Source organism: Misgurnus anguillicaudatus, chromosome 19, assembly GCF_027580225.2.
Source record: "Misgurnus anguillicaudatus chromosome 19, ASM2758022v2, whole genome shotgun sequence".
Taxonomy (NCBI): Eukaryota; Metazoa; Chordata; class Actinopteri; order Cypriniformes; family Cobitidae; genus Misgurnus; species Misgurnus anguillicaudatus.
Genome location: NC_073355.2, coordinates 51,517,553 through 51,534,547, shown reverse-complemented (window position 1 = coordinate 51,534,547; position 16,995 = coordinate 51,517,553). Strand labels below are relative to the sequence as shown.

Below are 16,995 nucleotides of genomic sequence, written 5' to 3'. Positions count from 1 at the left end.
GTATGTCTGTAACTATTAAAACTTAAACCACTCAATGACAGAACATTTAATGAGCTCACATATTTACACACATCTATCAGACAGTGAGATTATTTTTTTATATATAAGCAAGTGAAAACATTCCCAGCTAACAGAGAAAAGTTCTGGACTTCAGTTTAAACAAAAAATAAACTTTTGATGAGTAAATTAATTAATTAGATGATGCATTATTAACTTTACATTACCATAACAGATGTGGTTTTACTCACAAAGTTAATACAACCAGGGAAAAACTATCAACAAAATGAGTCCAACTTAAACAAACACTGGTCACCATAATGACGACTTTAAATTAAACAAAACATCAACTATTTAAACCTAATAAGTGAATTGTGTTTCTACAGCAATATTTTTACAGAAAATTCAGAAATAATGTTTTATGTAACAGTTTTATAATTATAAAATGTTTCTCTATTATTTACATAACAAGCAAATATAGTAAACAGTTGTTTTAAACATTGTGTGAAAGAAAACCAATAAAAGTTCTTAAAACCTTGGCATGTTGGCGTAACATTTTTGGAAACTTTCAAGGAATGTTGTTAGACCTTTTCTCTGTTAGCTGGGTTACAGACCTCACATCCGTGATGCACAAACTTAACTTTACTAAAGCAAAGGTCACATTATAACACAATCACATTGTTTGTTCAGGATCCACTTCTGTGTTTATTTCACCTTACGGTAAGTGTTGATCTGATCCAGCGCTGATGTCTGGTTGCTGACGATCATATTCTCTAGGATGTTGTCTCCCTGCCAAACAACACCAATCAATTCAAGTCTAATGGGAGCAAAGCTGTAAAAGGCTTAGTTTGCTTAAAGGTGACATAGAATGATTGAACGGAGTATTTATCCTTGTTCTGTGATGTGACATGTAGACAAAAAAAAATTGTTTGGGTCTGTAATGCATTAGAAGCTTCCTAAAAACATCTCTCAGATAGCTCTATTAGGGTGGGGGATTTTAAACAAGTGGTTTTGCACCTATTTGGCTCCCCCTACTGGCTTAACTTGCAATCTCATTACTGATTGGCTGACTTTGCTGCCACTCAAAAAATGTAGCCAATTATTTTAAAGTGGAGGGGCAGTTAGATGCCTGTGATGTCATAAGCATCAGTTTTTCAGATTGGGCTGTTTTCTGGCTGACATTTCTAAAAGAGGAATTTCTATGAGACTGAGATGTTTAGCATGTTTAGCACTTTTTGTATGTTTGTGAATGTGTGTAGACTACCATTATTCAACAAAGACAAGGTAAAAATGCTTTTTCATTCTCTGTCCCCTTTAAATTAACAACAACATGTATATATCTGAGCAAAACAATGGGTTAAAGGTATGTACATCATGTTTACATTCAAATGCAACATACTGGTGGCTAAATATGTTTCAGCGTTATGGACGTGACATTTGTAGTCAAAACACGTAATATAATTTCTCAGAGAATGCATTTATTTCCGATATATTAAAACGTCTGAACAGTCCAGAAAAAATATAAGTCTATATACGCATGTTTGCTATTTAAGATGAGTGAAACATGCAACGCATTTTAGATTTGACAAAAAAGGACATATTTTTTTGGGAGACAATATACTTTGTAGGAATTTTGTGAATAAAAATGCACAAACCGGATGCAATAAAACTCAACAAATGAAGAAAAGATTTTGCCTTATTTGAAAGGGTCATGAATAATAATGTTGAGCTCTTCTCTGATTGGCTGTTTCTCCTTCAGTAGCTCTGTGTGTGTGTAAACAGATCTTATGTTTGAGTCTGTATCAGGTGAAGATCCAGATTTTGAGGAATAATCAATTGTTTGGAGATAGTTAAAGGCGAAGTCCACGATGTTTGAAAAACGGTTTGGAAAAGGAGACGGGCCGAATACCAAAACACACTTATAGCCAATCAAATCAAATCAAATGCCGGGTTGCGTATGTGTGGGGCGGGTCTATCAACAGAAGGTCCAGATTCTATTGGGGTAGGGGCGTGTTTGTTTAGGTGATTTCAAATATCAACATTGGCTTTCAAACATCATGGACTCCGCCTTTAATGGACGTTTCTGGGTGGTAAGTTTGTGTTTTTTCAGTATGGACCTGCAAAAAAATAACTGTAACATCAACAATAGAACTTTAGCCTAAATGTTAGCATATAGCATTAACTAGCATATAGCATTAACTAGCATATAGCGCTTAGTAGCATATAGTGCTAACTCAGCAATCACAACTTTGTTTTTAGCATGTAACAACATTGTAGTTAATTTAATGTTGGGTGTACATCTGGACTGTAACATCACAGTTGGTGTTATGTTGTGATTGGTCTGTTTTCTTTTGCATGCACGACATTTACATAGGAAGGAGGAAACCATTGAAGAGTTTCGTTGCAAAACGAGATAACCACCGTTTTTTTAATTGTTCAGAAATCTTGTTTTTTGTTCGTGCATTCCAGTTAATTTCAATTCAACTGCAGTTGGTTTGTTTTGATTTAAACCTTCATAACTTAAAAAATAGCGCTAAGTAGCACCATAAAACAAAATAATAACATGATAACATAATAATAAACATGTTTTGACAAAAATGTAAAAAAAAAGGATTTATCTCGTTTTGCAACGAAACTCTTCAATTGTGTTTGAGGCTCATGATATGTCATTACCATCTACACAACCTTATTATTCATCTATGCCTAAATAAATACAGTTTTATGTTCCAATGCGCCTTAAAAGTGAGTAAATTAAGGGCTAATTTCTTATTCCTTTAAATGATGTGTACGTGTGTTTATACCAGTGCGAGTGTAGATACACCAGAGCGCCCCCATCAGACTGAAGCCCATCACAAACGCTGTAAACACAATCACCAGCACTGCACCTGTGTCTGCTTCTGAACACAAATATAACAACACAACAACAATAATTGTTGTTTTAGACAAACTGTTAAATGCTCTTTTATTCGTAAGTCAACATGAATTATTAATCATCAAACACACAGATAACAGAATAAAATAAACGAACCCTTCGGTGAAGGCGCATGTCTTGGCATCTGAGTCTGCTTTTGAGAAAGTTTACCTGACGCACATAAATACAAGTTAAACATGCACAACGCTGTACTTTTAAGTAATGATGAAACTTTACAAACCAGCAGGAGGCGCCATAAACTCCACAGGAGACGTGACCAATACCGGCCGAGAGAGATTTCTGTACTCGCACTGATGAAAGAAATGAGTCGATTTATTAGGCATACAAATAAAGTCAAGATTGATTGACAGGTGTGTTGTGATGTTTTACCTGTTGTGATGCAGGTGTGTTTGTGAATGCAGGTATGTGTTGTCCCTGTTTACAAACTCTGTTAACTGAAGGCTTTTCATCGGTCTGAAGTCCTGACACACACAGACGCAGACTGCAGTGTAGGAACTGAATGGAGTTATTAAACACGGGTCTGAAGATGAAACTAAATCGCAGTGTATGTGCAGTTTCTTCTTCATTCATCATCACATCTCTCATCTCTCTTCTGTGTACTTCAGGTTTCATCATAGCTCTGAATCTGTCCGTCTCTGCCCGCTTAAATCGTCTCAATCTCCCGTCTTCACTTTCTGTCTCTCTCCAGCTTTAGAGCAGCTGTCTCTCGTTCCTGACATGTTTTTGTGTCGTACGGTCTTTCTCAGTTGAATTGTGTCTCTCTTCTTCAGTCTGTCTGTTGGTCAGTGTAAAGGTCGGGTCAGACGGACAGGAGCGTCTGATGATGTGCCAGTCACTGTGAGCCTGCGGGTCTGATAGAGATGAAACCCGACATGAATTCAGCTCCACGGCGTCTTCAACGCCGGCCACTACTGAGATCTGACAGACAGACAGACAAACAGACAAATGTTAATAACACAGTTCTGTTTGTTAGTAATGTTTATTAAAGGGGACGTATCACCTAGAAAATGTGATTAAGATCAACCCAGTAACTTAATTTTGGTAAACCATTTTCTGCAAGCCTGTGGAAAAAATAACTCATTAAGATTTGGCTCCCCTTGTGATGTCAGAAGGGGATATTATAATAATAATAATAATACCGCCCCTTAATCTGCACTATCCAACCACAGCACTGACATTTAGTGCAGAGAGAGAAAATTATTGACAGCACAATTAAGTTTAAATTGCAACAAACCACCATTATGGTGATCAGTGTTTGCATCAGCTCATTTGCATTTCAAAGGACAAACAGCACATTTTTGCTCACACCTACAAAATGTCAATTTTAAGACCTCTATATGGTATTTTAAGCTAAAACTTCACATATGTTCTCTGGGGACACCAAAGATTTATTTATCTTAAAAAAATCTTGTGCAATGTCCCCTTTAAGTCAAGCATCACTATAGCTCAGGGTTTCGTTCAAAACAAAGTAATAAACTTTCTTTTGCAGTGTTTTTGATACAGACATAAATGATCCTTATGGATATTATGGTATCAGTGACATTAGATTTACATTTATACATTTGACTTTTTCATCCAACTTACAGTAGCTGCGTATCCATTACCCTTCAAATTGCGCACACTGAAATAGCGCATTAAAAAGGAGCCCAATGACAATTTCTCATAAACTCCCATATATGGCAAAAACGTTTTTACGATTGGGCGAGATGGTTTTTAGGCAATTTGAACAAGGCATATATCACAAAACTGCAATGGACACAATAGGTGTGTTCAATTTTATGCAACGCTGCCGAGTGTGCCTCATACATCTTGAAAAGTGAAGCTGCTGGTTCTTTGATCGCCCCCTGGTGGCTGGCTGCAGTACAGGTTCAGCTCATAACAATGGAAGGAAGCGGTATCGCATCGTTTATCTTTTTTTTACAGTCTATGGGCACTGCGCAGACCAATCGGCGGCTATTTTGAAGCAGTACATACCGAAATTTTATCAGACTTGAGCTGGCGCCGACGGCATGTGACTGTGAAGTATGGCATTGAAGTACCAGAACAGCGATTCGAGTTCTGATGATGACACAACTCTTTGTGATTGACAACGATCAAATTTGTTTTATGTTTAAATCATGTTATGTTCCACTAATAAACAATATAAACTCAAAAACAGTCAAAACTCCTTAATATAAACTTAATATGTTATATTATGCCATGTACAAATAATAAAATGAAAATAAGCGAAAGTCGAAACTCTATAGTATTTTAATAATCTAGGCTTATGTTTCCTGTTATTTTTGTGCATACAGTATAAACAAAAACTAAAAAATGAAATATAAAATCGCGGCACACGTTTTCGGAACGACTTATCGCAAGACAAAAAAAAATTACGTTTTAGTAAAGCAAACGCAGCTGGTGTTACAAACTATACATTTGATGAGTATGTGTGTTCCCTGCGATCGAACCCATAACCTTTAGTGATGATAACACAATGCTTTTCAGGAACACATACTGTACTGCATGCAGCTTCTAGCAGGACAGGAAACAGATTATGGTCAGAAATAGCAAAGTTTTAAACAGGCCTTCATATGTTAAGGAATCTCAAGACCTTGATGTTATTTAATCTCTTCAGATGATGTTAGCAGCTCTGACCTTGTGCAGGCGCCAGAGATGAAAACAGTAAGAATAAAACAGATTTAAGAAAATAATAATGACCTGTACATAGAGTCGATCATATGCAGTGATGACACACGGCCCCACCGCTCTCCTCTCATAAGATTCGGTTACAAACAGCTCCATGGACAGCATTGGGGAGGTGTGGGATCTCTGTATCCAGTGACTTGACTGCAGCTCTTCAACTGGTCCAGATGATGGACTCACATCTACTTTATTCACAGGACTGGATAGAAAAACCTCACAGCTGATCTAAAAGAAGAGAAAAAAACAGAGTATTAGACACAAACACAGTGAGTCTACAAAAATAAAGTTTATGCTGCATATATACACATCATACATTGGCATTATAGTTCAGGGGTTTCCTGCATAAAGAATCTGAAGGCATTGTTTAGTGCCCCATTTTAAAAGCTCCATCCATCAAAAACGAAACTAATCCATACAGTTATGAAATGTCTTCTGAGTTTTTATAAGGACATTTAATTCGATTATGATGGATGCACTATTTGGTGCTTTAAAAATGCGGCACTATCCAATGCCATTATAAAGCTGAAGGGCCAGGCAGGATGTTTGGCATTACTTATTTCTTAGTCTAACCCTACACTAATCTTGACAAAATATTTATTGTTTGAAAGCTCTCAGATTGAGGTTTTCATATTTGATCACCATTTTGCAAAACGAATGATGTAGTAAGAGAAATTTCCTAAAATGTCACGGGCCAACAAGTGGGCCCAAGGTGTTATTACATATTTATTATTACATATCATATAAACCTGAAATAATCTTGACAAACTATATATTGTTGGAAAGCTCTAAGAATGTAGTTTTCATATTTCAAGACCATTTGAGGTTAGAAATTATATAGTGACAGTCATTTTGTGATGTTACCTACCCCATAGGAATACATATGGATAATTATATATTTACACCACTAATATCCTATAAACATGACATAATAATAAAAACTAGATTTTGTTGGAAAGCTCTAAGAATGTAGTTTTTATATTTCAAAACCGTTTTGCATTAATAATAATGCAGTAACAGTCATTTATTAATTTGTAACAAGAGTATGCAGCAAACTGTTGACACCTAGTGGTCGTTGTTGGTAAAACCACTAAAAGTGTGACAGAAATGTTGATTTTAAAATGTGGCTTTGACTTGAAATTTGAAACAGAACTAGTTGAGACTTGTGGCTTTATTTTTGTTGTGTTTTGGGAGAATTGTTTTTTTTTTTTTCATTTTTATTGTTTAAAATATGAAATACATACTATTGCACTATTTATTTTTTTATTAATTTAAATTGCTATACCAATTATTTTGTTTAATATTCACAATTCTAAACACTTCAGTGAAAAACCTTAAAGTATCTTCTTTAAAAAAGACAAAATAATGCCTGATTATATTAATAATATATATATATATATATATATATATATATATATATATATATATATATATATATATATATATATATATATATATATATTATATATATTAATAATATATAATTAATATAAGTTATATTAATTTTAAGGGGAAAATCACCTTTTTACCTCCAGACTCAAAAAGGGGAAATTGTTGCGGATGTGGCCTATATGGACAGCAGATAGCTGAAGTAGGGTTTAAAACATATCCAGACTCACCTGAACACCCAGTGGATTCATCTCATCTGTCTGATTATTTGAACCGTCTGATGTTTTCCATAGAAACACCTTAAAAATAAGATTTAAATAGGTCAGCATTATGGGATTTTTTTTTTTAATGGATTCAGTTCAGTTTGATCTGGGTCAAAGTGAGATGAGAATACTGTATGACTTTAGTCAAGCCAAATAACAGGAAGTATTTTTATAATACTGAAGTGTAATCACACACATTTACACTAAAGAGTAGTACAGCGTGACCCGCGTTCAAAAGTAAGATGACAGTGTCACATAAAAAGAAATCAAATTTATCTTCATCTCATAAGCCTGTTTGTTACAAACCGTATTCAGAACTCAAAACGTCCATCCAAAGAACCTGCTTGATGCTATCTTACCGTGTTTGTGTAGCGCACTTTTCTGTTCACTTCATCCATTTCATCCTCGGTGCCACAGGAAATCACAGGAAAATTCATCAGAAAATGAGTTCGGTTAACCTTCGCCTGACAGCCGTGATCACGCAGACTCACGGTCATCACGGACAGAGACATCACCTGTGTGTGTGTGTGTTTACAACAACATACAGATTGAAAAACATCACAAAATAAATCTCTGTAATATCTCTAACAGTAGAGATGCATTGATGCATTGGCCTATAATCGGTATCGGCAGATAAAAGCAATTTTCCAACCATCAGATATTGGGTCACAACGAATGCGTTTACATGCACAATAAGTGGACAGTGCTGGCTCGTGACTTCTTTTCCGATGAGGCACAAATGCGAAACTCATCAAAACACAGCGTCATGTGAACCTATGTGCATCACGTGTAAAGGTTTATAATAAACGAGACGATCGCGTTTGCCAGATACTTGTTTAATCTCATGTGTCATCAGAGTTTAGTGTTAAGTGTCTTGCAAGACGTGAGCGTCTCTTTTTATCATGAACCATTTGACGCGTATGCACGTATTTTGATACGACATGCGATATACACATAGGTTCCCATGACGCAACAAACACATATTTTGACATGATGAGCCACACACATGACACCCCAAACACATGTTTAATTTTGTTTGCCGCCACGGTAAGTGGATAAAATCTGCGTACTATAGAAACATGTTTTTATGTGTTTACATGCAAATCACTAAACCGACAATGCAGAAAATTGCGTTAACATGGAATTTGGAGATTTGTCAGGTTTCTTGCAGGCAGTGACGACACCGCAACAAATAGTGTCTTAACTCATTCACCGCCAGCCTTTTTAAGAAAAGTTGCCCACCTGCATTTTTGTGATTTTAACAAAATTTTCGCAAAATTCCTTGCAGGAAAAATTATTTTCTATAAATATATAAATATACAAATTATATCAAATTAAAGAACACACCCTCTGCTTTCAAACAAACAATAAACAAACAAACACACAAACAAAATGGGGAAAAAACGTTTCATTATATATTTACTTTTTCTACTTAATTTAACCACTGAAATATGGATATTTCTCTTCAAAAATAAAATTTTGAACAAAAAGCTTAAAAAATTGTGTTTTTGTAAAGGAATTTATGTTAGAGATCAGACTCAGAATGACTATCAAACATAAAGGCAGTTAAAATAAATCATTAAATCTTTTTAACTTCCGTTTTTGATAAATTCGGTTTGGCGCTGGTGGATAAAAGCGGTATTACACTTTCACTTTGAAATTCGTCCAGAAAGGCATATTTATTAGTTAAATGTGAACTCATAAATGACGAGATAACTCGTCAATGGCGGTGAATGAGTTAAGTGTATACTGTTGTATTTCTTCTCATTTCTGTAGAAGCTGTAAACTCATATGGCAAACAAATATTCTCAAATATAGACGGTTTCATCGGACGCACGTGCGCTGACGCGATACACGTCTGGATCCAAACTTTACTTCCGGTTTCGTTTGTTTAATGGTCTGACTAGTTGCTAAACTGAACTCTTGAACAAATACCTCGTCGAAAATAACAAATGTTTTGGTTTCCTAAGTAATCTACGTGTTGTTTTTTTGCTTGTTATATAAATAAACTAGGTTTAAAGAAATTTGTTATTTTTTCTTTGCGGAGTTTACCGGAAGTTACGTGCTACATTCCCATTTGCCCAAAAATTTATTTCTATTTCTATTTAAATATATGAAGAGTTTCGTTGCAAAACGAAGTTAAGTTATGCAAATCTCGTTTTTGGTTGTGCATTCCAATTAATATCAATTCAACTGCAGTTGGTTTGTTTTTCATTTAAACTTTCATAACTTAAAAAAATACAAGTAGCACCATAAAACAAAATAACATAATGATAACATAATAATAAACATGTTTTGACAAAAATGTTAAAAACGGATTTATCTCGTTTTGCAACAAAACTCTTCATATGCTAAATACATTTTGTTTAATTAAATATTAACTAAAATATTTTAACCTTCAAATATTAACATATATCTCAAAATGTATTTCAGGGACAACAAATAGATTTCTAATTTTACAACCCATATGGCAAAAAGTATCATTTTCCATCTGTATCGGTAGATGTCATTCTAAGTAATCAAATATCGGTATTGGCACATAAATGTTGTATCAGTGCATCCCTATCAAAAAAGGAAATGGATCTGAAATGAGGCCTTTAGGATGTGTGTCACCTGTAGTATGTGTCTATCCACAGTAACATTAAGAGTCACTTCATCACACTGACAGCTGATCGCATCTCTGATTTTGTGTGCAGTTAAATCCTCCTGAAAGATGTTCAGCCTCCTGCTCTCTGACGGACTCACATCAGCATCACCACCTGACTCACACACAGCACAACACAACACAACAGCTGTGTTATGATGCACAACACACTCTACACAACAACTGTTTATTCCATCACTCATCTCACCTTGTCCTCCTCCTCTTAACTTCACCACAAAGCGATTGGCCAGGTCAGCCTCAGTATAAGAGGTCACGTTGGAGATGTTTTTCTGATTGGCCCATTCTATGAGATCAGAAGGGCTGAGGAGGTCAGAGGTCACAGTGCTGGTCACGGTCAGCTCAGGACTTTGAGAGTACAGTAGATTTACACTGGTGGATGACTGTGAAAAAAAAACGATGTAAGTGAAAAAAAGTGTTTTCTAAAAAGCACCTCAACTTAAAATGTCAGAGAAGAAGAAGAGGACGAGGTAACTGATGAAGTGAAACACCTGATTGTATTGCAGAGTAAAACAGGATTTTCAATAAGAACTGAAGGGCGGGGCTTAGCTTATTTGAATACACAGAGATGGTGAAATGTCTCATTATTGTAGGGAAGGGGTTAAAAACATGGCTTGATGAGGGCCATTCCTTGCTCTAGATTACTCACAGGATTTAACTTTGTGAATTTTTAGCTTGAGTTGAATGTTGTTAACTTGTGCGAAGACGCGTTTGAGGCGAATAGCACGTGTTTTCGCAGCAATCACGCCATCCAATTCTCGCCATTCGAGTCTTTGCATTGACTTTGTATGTAATCTACTCACCCAAATCGTTTAATTGCCATTTGGTGTGTACACCCCATTAATGTCTAATGCTCTCTGTGTTGTCTCGTCATCGTCTTAAGAATAACGGTAATTGGGCAGCGCGATTGCCATGAAAACACGTTATTCCTCAAACCTGTCTTTGCGCAAGTAAAAATTATACCATTATACCAAAATTACCATTTTGGAATCCATTTAGCTGATCTCCGTGTCTGGCGGTACCACTTTTAGCATAGCTTAGCACAATCAATTGAATCGGATTAGACCATTAGCATTGCGCTAAAAAAGTGTTTCAAAATTAAAAGTTGTGATTTTCTAGGCAGATATGGCTAAGAACTATACTCTCAAACTGGTGCAATAATCAAGGACTTTGCTGATGTAACAGGCGTAGTGATATAACGCAGTGCCAGAAAATAGTCCCCTGCCATTGAAAGTAACCAAGGGGGCTATTTTTGGGCAGTGCGTAATATCACTACGCCTGCTGCAATGATCTTTGGGTTTTTTTTTTAGCATGATGCTAATGGTCTAATCAGATTCAATGGATTGTGCTAAGTTATGCTAAAAGTGCTAGCGCCAGATCAGCGGAGATCAGCTAAATGGATTCCAAAACGGTAAGAATTAAAGGTGCTCTAAGCGAATTCACACGTTTTAGACCATAAAACATTTTTTGTTACATACAGCAAACATCTCCTCACTATCTGTTTGCTGCCTGTCCGTTGATCAAACTGTAAAAAAACGCGACCTCTGTAGACAGCCCAGGCTCCACAAACTGCAATAAAAACAAAGTGGCCAAACCTACAAACAGAAACCATAACAAAGTGTTCCAGCCAATAAACGACAAGGATTTGAGGGTGAGGATGGGTTTTGGGCGCGTTCATTAAAGCATAGAAGGGAGGGGGAGGAGTTAGCTACGCTCCGTTTGTTTGAAAACAGTTCAAACATCAACAAAAAGTGACGTCACACAGATTCGCTTAGAGCGCCTTTAAATGTTTATCTTTATGGGAGCTGGAAAATTAGCATTTTTTTCAAAAAAGTGGAATGTCCCTTAAATGAATATTTCTTGTCTTTATATTCGTTAACAAAAATAACAGTACTTTAATATACAGCTTAGGTGCACGATTTTGGACCAATGAGATTTCAACAAACATCAGTGTGAACAATGTTGTAGCCGAGAAATACTTTTAAATAAAAGAGTATTTCAAGTATATGTTGAATTGTACTTAATTCAAAATGTTCAGTCATTCCTTACATAAACCCTAATGTGACCTTTGACATCTGGAGCCACCAAAGCCCAGGTGACAGAAACGGCACTGCTGAGGATGAGAACGATGTTGTGATGTCCTGAATGAGACTCTGAGGGCGACAGAAAGACAGACACGTCTGCCTGCAGAGAGCTGAAAGACACATCCGTGCCGTGTTATGGTTTTTATCAAATAAATGATGTCTCTTAGCAGTTTAGAAGGACCGTCACTCACCCACACAGAGCAGAACCTGAAGACCAAAGTCTGATGATATGAACCTCAGTGTCTGCAGGTTCACCAGACGATACACAGCCATGCACCTCCTGCTCATGTAACTCGGACGCCTGATAGTTCTGTGACATGAATAGAGAACGCAGACGACACTCGCTCGGCATGCTGGGATCTGAGGTCCAGACAGACAGAAGTAAAGCATGAGCCAATGAATAAACTTGCATCAAATGTCATAATAAACATGTTTCCAGATCACACGTTTTTCCTGAATGCATGTGTTTCTTACCCTCTCCCAGACGCAGGGAAACACGGTTTGAGTGAACAGCATGTATGAGGGAGGAGATGGAGGAGTGACGCTGAAGAACCCAGCCCAGCAGAACTTGAGGACGTCGTGGTAGAAACGGCACCTGCACCACACGCACGGACGCGCTCGCAGACGTCACAGTTGAGTTCTGAGACACCTGAAGGAGATTTTGCAAAGCAATTGGTTCAATTCATTCAAAGCTTTGTTTCTCCCATTACTACATGCCAGGTTCTCTGTTCATCAGTGTATGACTAATCAGAACACACCTGCACCAACAGGTTAATGTTGTGTGGCAGTCCTTCGTTTTCGACCACCCAACGCATGGCATGCTGGGAACTCAGCACCAGAATCACCGGGCGGTTGACGGGGCGAAAAAGGTTCAAAGTTCTCAATACCACCGTCACCTGTCAGGAGACAGAACACTTGAGAGTCTGATGATGATGATGTGTGCAGACCAACAAGATCTTTACAAAGACAGAGATGTACCTGCTTATTTGAGGTTTTGCCCACAGAAATCACATGGGTCTCTTTAGCTCCGCCCTCCCTGGCGGCACAGCCCGTCACTGCTTCGATGCGCTCCAGCTGAGCCTGCACAGGATGCAGCGCCCCCGCTGGCCACATGAAGCACTGCAGCTCGCTGCTGGACACTGACACACACAAACAAAGCATCTTTCAACCCTAGAACCGGGAAAACATCCCAACGAGCAAGTTTGGTGGTACAAAATAAGTGGATTTAAAAGAGGAACTATATTTTATGGCGTAATAGCACTTTTGGGAGTACTTCGACTCGCCTGAAAAGTCCGCTCCCCTTCTCACTCTCATAATGGGAGAGGGAGGGTGTTACTGCGACGAGTCGAAGTACTCCCATAAGTGCTATTACGCCATAAAATATAGTTCCTCTTTTAAATCCGCTTAGAAAAGCGCTACGTTTATTTTGTACGACCAAACTTGCTCGTATAACTACTCGTCTTAAATAGGAAAAGCGCTGATGTGTTTGGTCACTTCTAACTTTATCTCTAAATGGTAGCATTGAATGAATGGGGCTAAGCTAAATGCTATCAAAGTGTCGCAGCGCGCTCCAGCGCTTACGTGCACGCACACAGATAATAGAGGGATGTATCAACAATTCTTAGTTAAGGTAATAACATATTTTAATATTGAAAATGAGTAGACTATTCCTTTAAGCAGATACATAGGATGTTCTGCCTTTATATATTAAAGGATTCCTCCACTTTCAAAAAAATCCTGATAATTTTCTTATGTCTTTCTTTGTTCAGTCGAGGAGAAAATTAAATAAAAAAAAACTTTTTTGAGGACTTTAGTGGACCTCAACAGTTTACTGTTTCAATGCAGCTTCAGATGGCTCTAAACAATACCAACCGAGGCATAACGGTCTTACTGTATCTAACCAAACGATCATCATTTTCACCAAAAAAGCTTGTCTTCTCGACTAAACACCAGAGGCAGACACTACTTAAGTATTTTAAGTACATTTTCCAAGCATCTGTGCTTTATCTGGGTGTTTGTCTTGGGGAAAAAATACTTTACAAAAAATTTTCACTACCTCCTAAAGCATAGAATCATACTGTGTATTCCTTTAATATTGCATATTAAAATTAATTGAATACCTAATTACATAAAAACCGTGTACTTTTACTTTTCTTAAGTAAAAGTACAAAAGTACTTTTTACTTAAGTAAAAAAATACTAGATGTTTAATGTATTTAAATATTAAATATAAACCAAAAACTTGAAATAATGAAATGTAGTGGAGTAAAAATTATGATAATATGCTTTGGAATGTATGTTTTCCAAAGAAAAACGCTGATAAAATACAAATACTTGAAAATTTACTTTTATGTATAAAAAAGTGTTTTAAGTGACATCTTCAGGTACCTGCAGTTCCAGCCCTCAACAACAGGAGGCAGAAGAGAGTCCAGGGCATTATCCTTACACACACATTAAAGAAATATATGAGGAGAAATGCATAAATGCTGTTTTCCTCAGTTGCTGCTGATAAATCAGATGCTTTAAATCTTTTATATTTTAAGTTAAACTTTAATTTATTCCTTTATCTCACTCTGGCAAAGGCTACTACTAACCATACAAATACCTTCACTTTATGAATATATTTGCCATAACTTGTTTATTTGCAGTTTTACAAAGAATGTAATCTTCATAATTCACTTCAGATACAATAAATTATGCGTCATGCAAAATAAAATTATTGAGACTATTTGGTACTGTCCACCTGTGCTGCTGTTACACAATAACAACAAAGCTGTAAAAACTCACATGTAAAGAGATCTTGACTCGTGTAACTGCTCACCCGAAAGCCACAGAGACTCCAGCACGAGCTGGTGTTTCTGACACCCGCACAGGTTAAGTTCACACAGCTCGGTTCGAGTCTTTGATGCCTGAGGGAAGTTCGGCATATAGTTTCTGATGGAGAGGGGGCGGGGCCGCTATGAAGAGACGCGCGTGCTGGAGGCGGGAAGAGCGATTGCGCGCGCTCTTCTGAGGGACAGAAACGATAAAACAGGTAAAAACAATATAATACCATATTACATACTTTCTACTGTGCTTGTGGATCAAAACCCCACATTCTTTTAAAATGTATTTACATATAGACATTTTGAAATCTTCACTCAGATTGTAGTCTAACTCTTAATTACGAAAAGTAAGCATGTTTTTTGTGGTAAAAGTGTAGTAACCATGTTTTTTTGGTATATTGATTACTATTAGCCACTGTTTAGCTTCACGCTTTAAAAAGAATGGTTATCAATTCCTTCTGAAAAAACAGCATACCAGCATATGTGACCAGTCACGGAAAGTAGGGACACAAGTCGGATCTGGGGCATTTTGAGTTATTCATAGATTCTGAAAGTGCAGATTCTAAGCTTTCCAACGATGTGTAATTACATGGAAATCTGATAAGATTTGGAGAAGTTGTGGCCATTTGAATGTAACACATTCAAGAAAGAGAATGCTGAGAAATTTGAGAAAGAAAAAAGTTAACACTTTCCCTTTTCCCTGGCTGGAGAGACAATAGGGCTCATTTGCATCTCATTTAGCTAAGCCATACCCCCTGTAAAGCCGTTTTGAGATACAGAGGTTCTACCATCATATGTAGTATTTTATTACAGAAGTCCGAATGACAAAATGCTAAAATAAACAGGACTTTTAACGTTACCTTTGCGGGGATCACAAGTCGAATCCAGTCTGTTTCAGATGTGTGAATCATCCAATGATTTTTGTCCACAAATGCGTATAATCCGTGAAATATAGATATATAGTCTATTTCGCATGAACGTCTGGTAATACAATATAATATACAATCTGAGGACTATTTACATCGTAACATGTAAGGGTATATCAGATTACACTCCGGTATTTACGTTCTGTTAAACACATGAACCCGCCTTCAAAGTTTGTATTTAAAATAGATAATCCAAAAACAGCACCATCGAAAACGTGAAGTTCTTAAGAGATGTTACCAATCGCTCGCTCGTTCCTCCATCAGCCAATGACTTCATGGAAAATATTGATAGACAAAACATGTAGCCAATTATATAAAGAATACAACGATCTCTGTGTAACTTCTGTGTGTTTGGACAAATAACAGTCAGCCGCATCACTGACTTTATGGGGCGCCGCAGTCGGATGACGTCAGAGTACCGCGAGAGCGAGTCGAAATTAAACTACTCCGTAAGATTTCTTGAAGCGCTCTCGCGGTACTTTGACGTCATCCGACTGCGGCGCCCCATAAAGTCAGTGACGCGGCTGACGTATATGCGGTTGACTGTTATTTGTTCCGCCCCAGCTTCTTTTATATTTCTTTTGTTTTGTGCGCCCGAGCTTCATTTACAGTCTGGGGAGACGCACGCTATAAGTTTGAAAAAAAAAAAAAACTCAGCAAACGTGTCTTAAGGGACAGAGCAGCCACGTCACTACAGTCACGTGACTTCACGCTCGAGCCGGAAGAGAAGACAATGCTGAATAAAGTCGTAATTCTTGCTATTTTTGGACCAAACTGTATTTTCGATGCATCAACACAATTTTACTGACCCACTGATGTCACATGGACTACTTTGATAATGTTTTTATTACCTTTCTGGACATGGAAACCGTACATAGATTTTCAATGGAGGAGACAGAAAGCTCTCGGACTAAATCTAATGTTAAAACATCTTAAACTGTGTTCCGAAGATGAACGGAGGTCTTCCGAGTTTAGAACGACATAATGGTAAGTCATTAATGACATTATTTTCAGTTTTGGGCGAATTATCCTTATTCAGTAGTCACGCTGTTCCCTTTGGGGGCGGAGGCGAAAACACAAGCTTATACAATATGTAAATATACACACAGACAATGACGCCCCCCGCTGCACGCTAGAATCTCCGGAAAACAAGCCTATTTTAACCGCAAAATGTACGCTTTTAAATATACATAAACTGCTATCTCAAACATGGAGAGGCTTCTTCGTGATCTCAAC

The 16,995-nt window shown here is 37.2% G+C and overlaps 1 protein-coding gene across 1 annotated transcript; it reads right to left on the bottom strand.

Annotated features, from left to right (window-relative positions):
• Positions 1-154: 154 nt before the first annotated feature.
• Positions 155-14,993, bottom strand: engl (endoglin, like). The gene is given in 17 exon segments (XM_055195056.2): positions 155-786; positions 2,799-2,894; positions 3,026-3,079; positions 3,150-3,219; positions 3,299-3,847; positions 5,630-5,839; positions 7,231-7,299; positions 7,623-7,778; positions 9,877-10,022; positions 10,116-10,308; positions 11,975-12,119; positions 12,201-12,369; positions 12,484-12,658; positions 12,768-12,905; positions 12,988-13,148; positions 14,397-14,449; positions 14,796-14,993. Coding segments are annotated over 17 exon segments (2,598 nt in total). The 5' UTR covers positions 14,936-14,993; the 3' UTR covers positions 155-712.
• Positions 14,994-16,995: the final 2,002 nt, after the last annotated feature.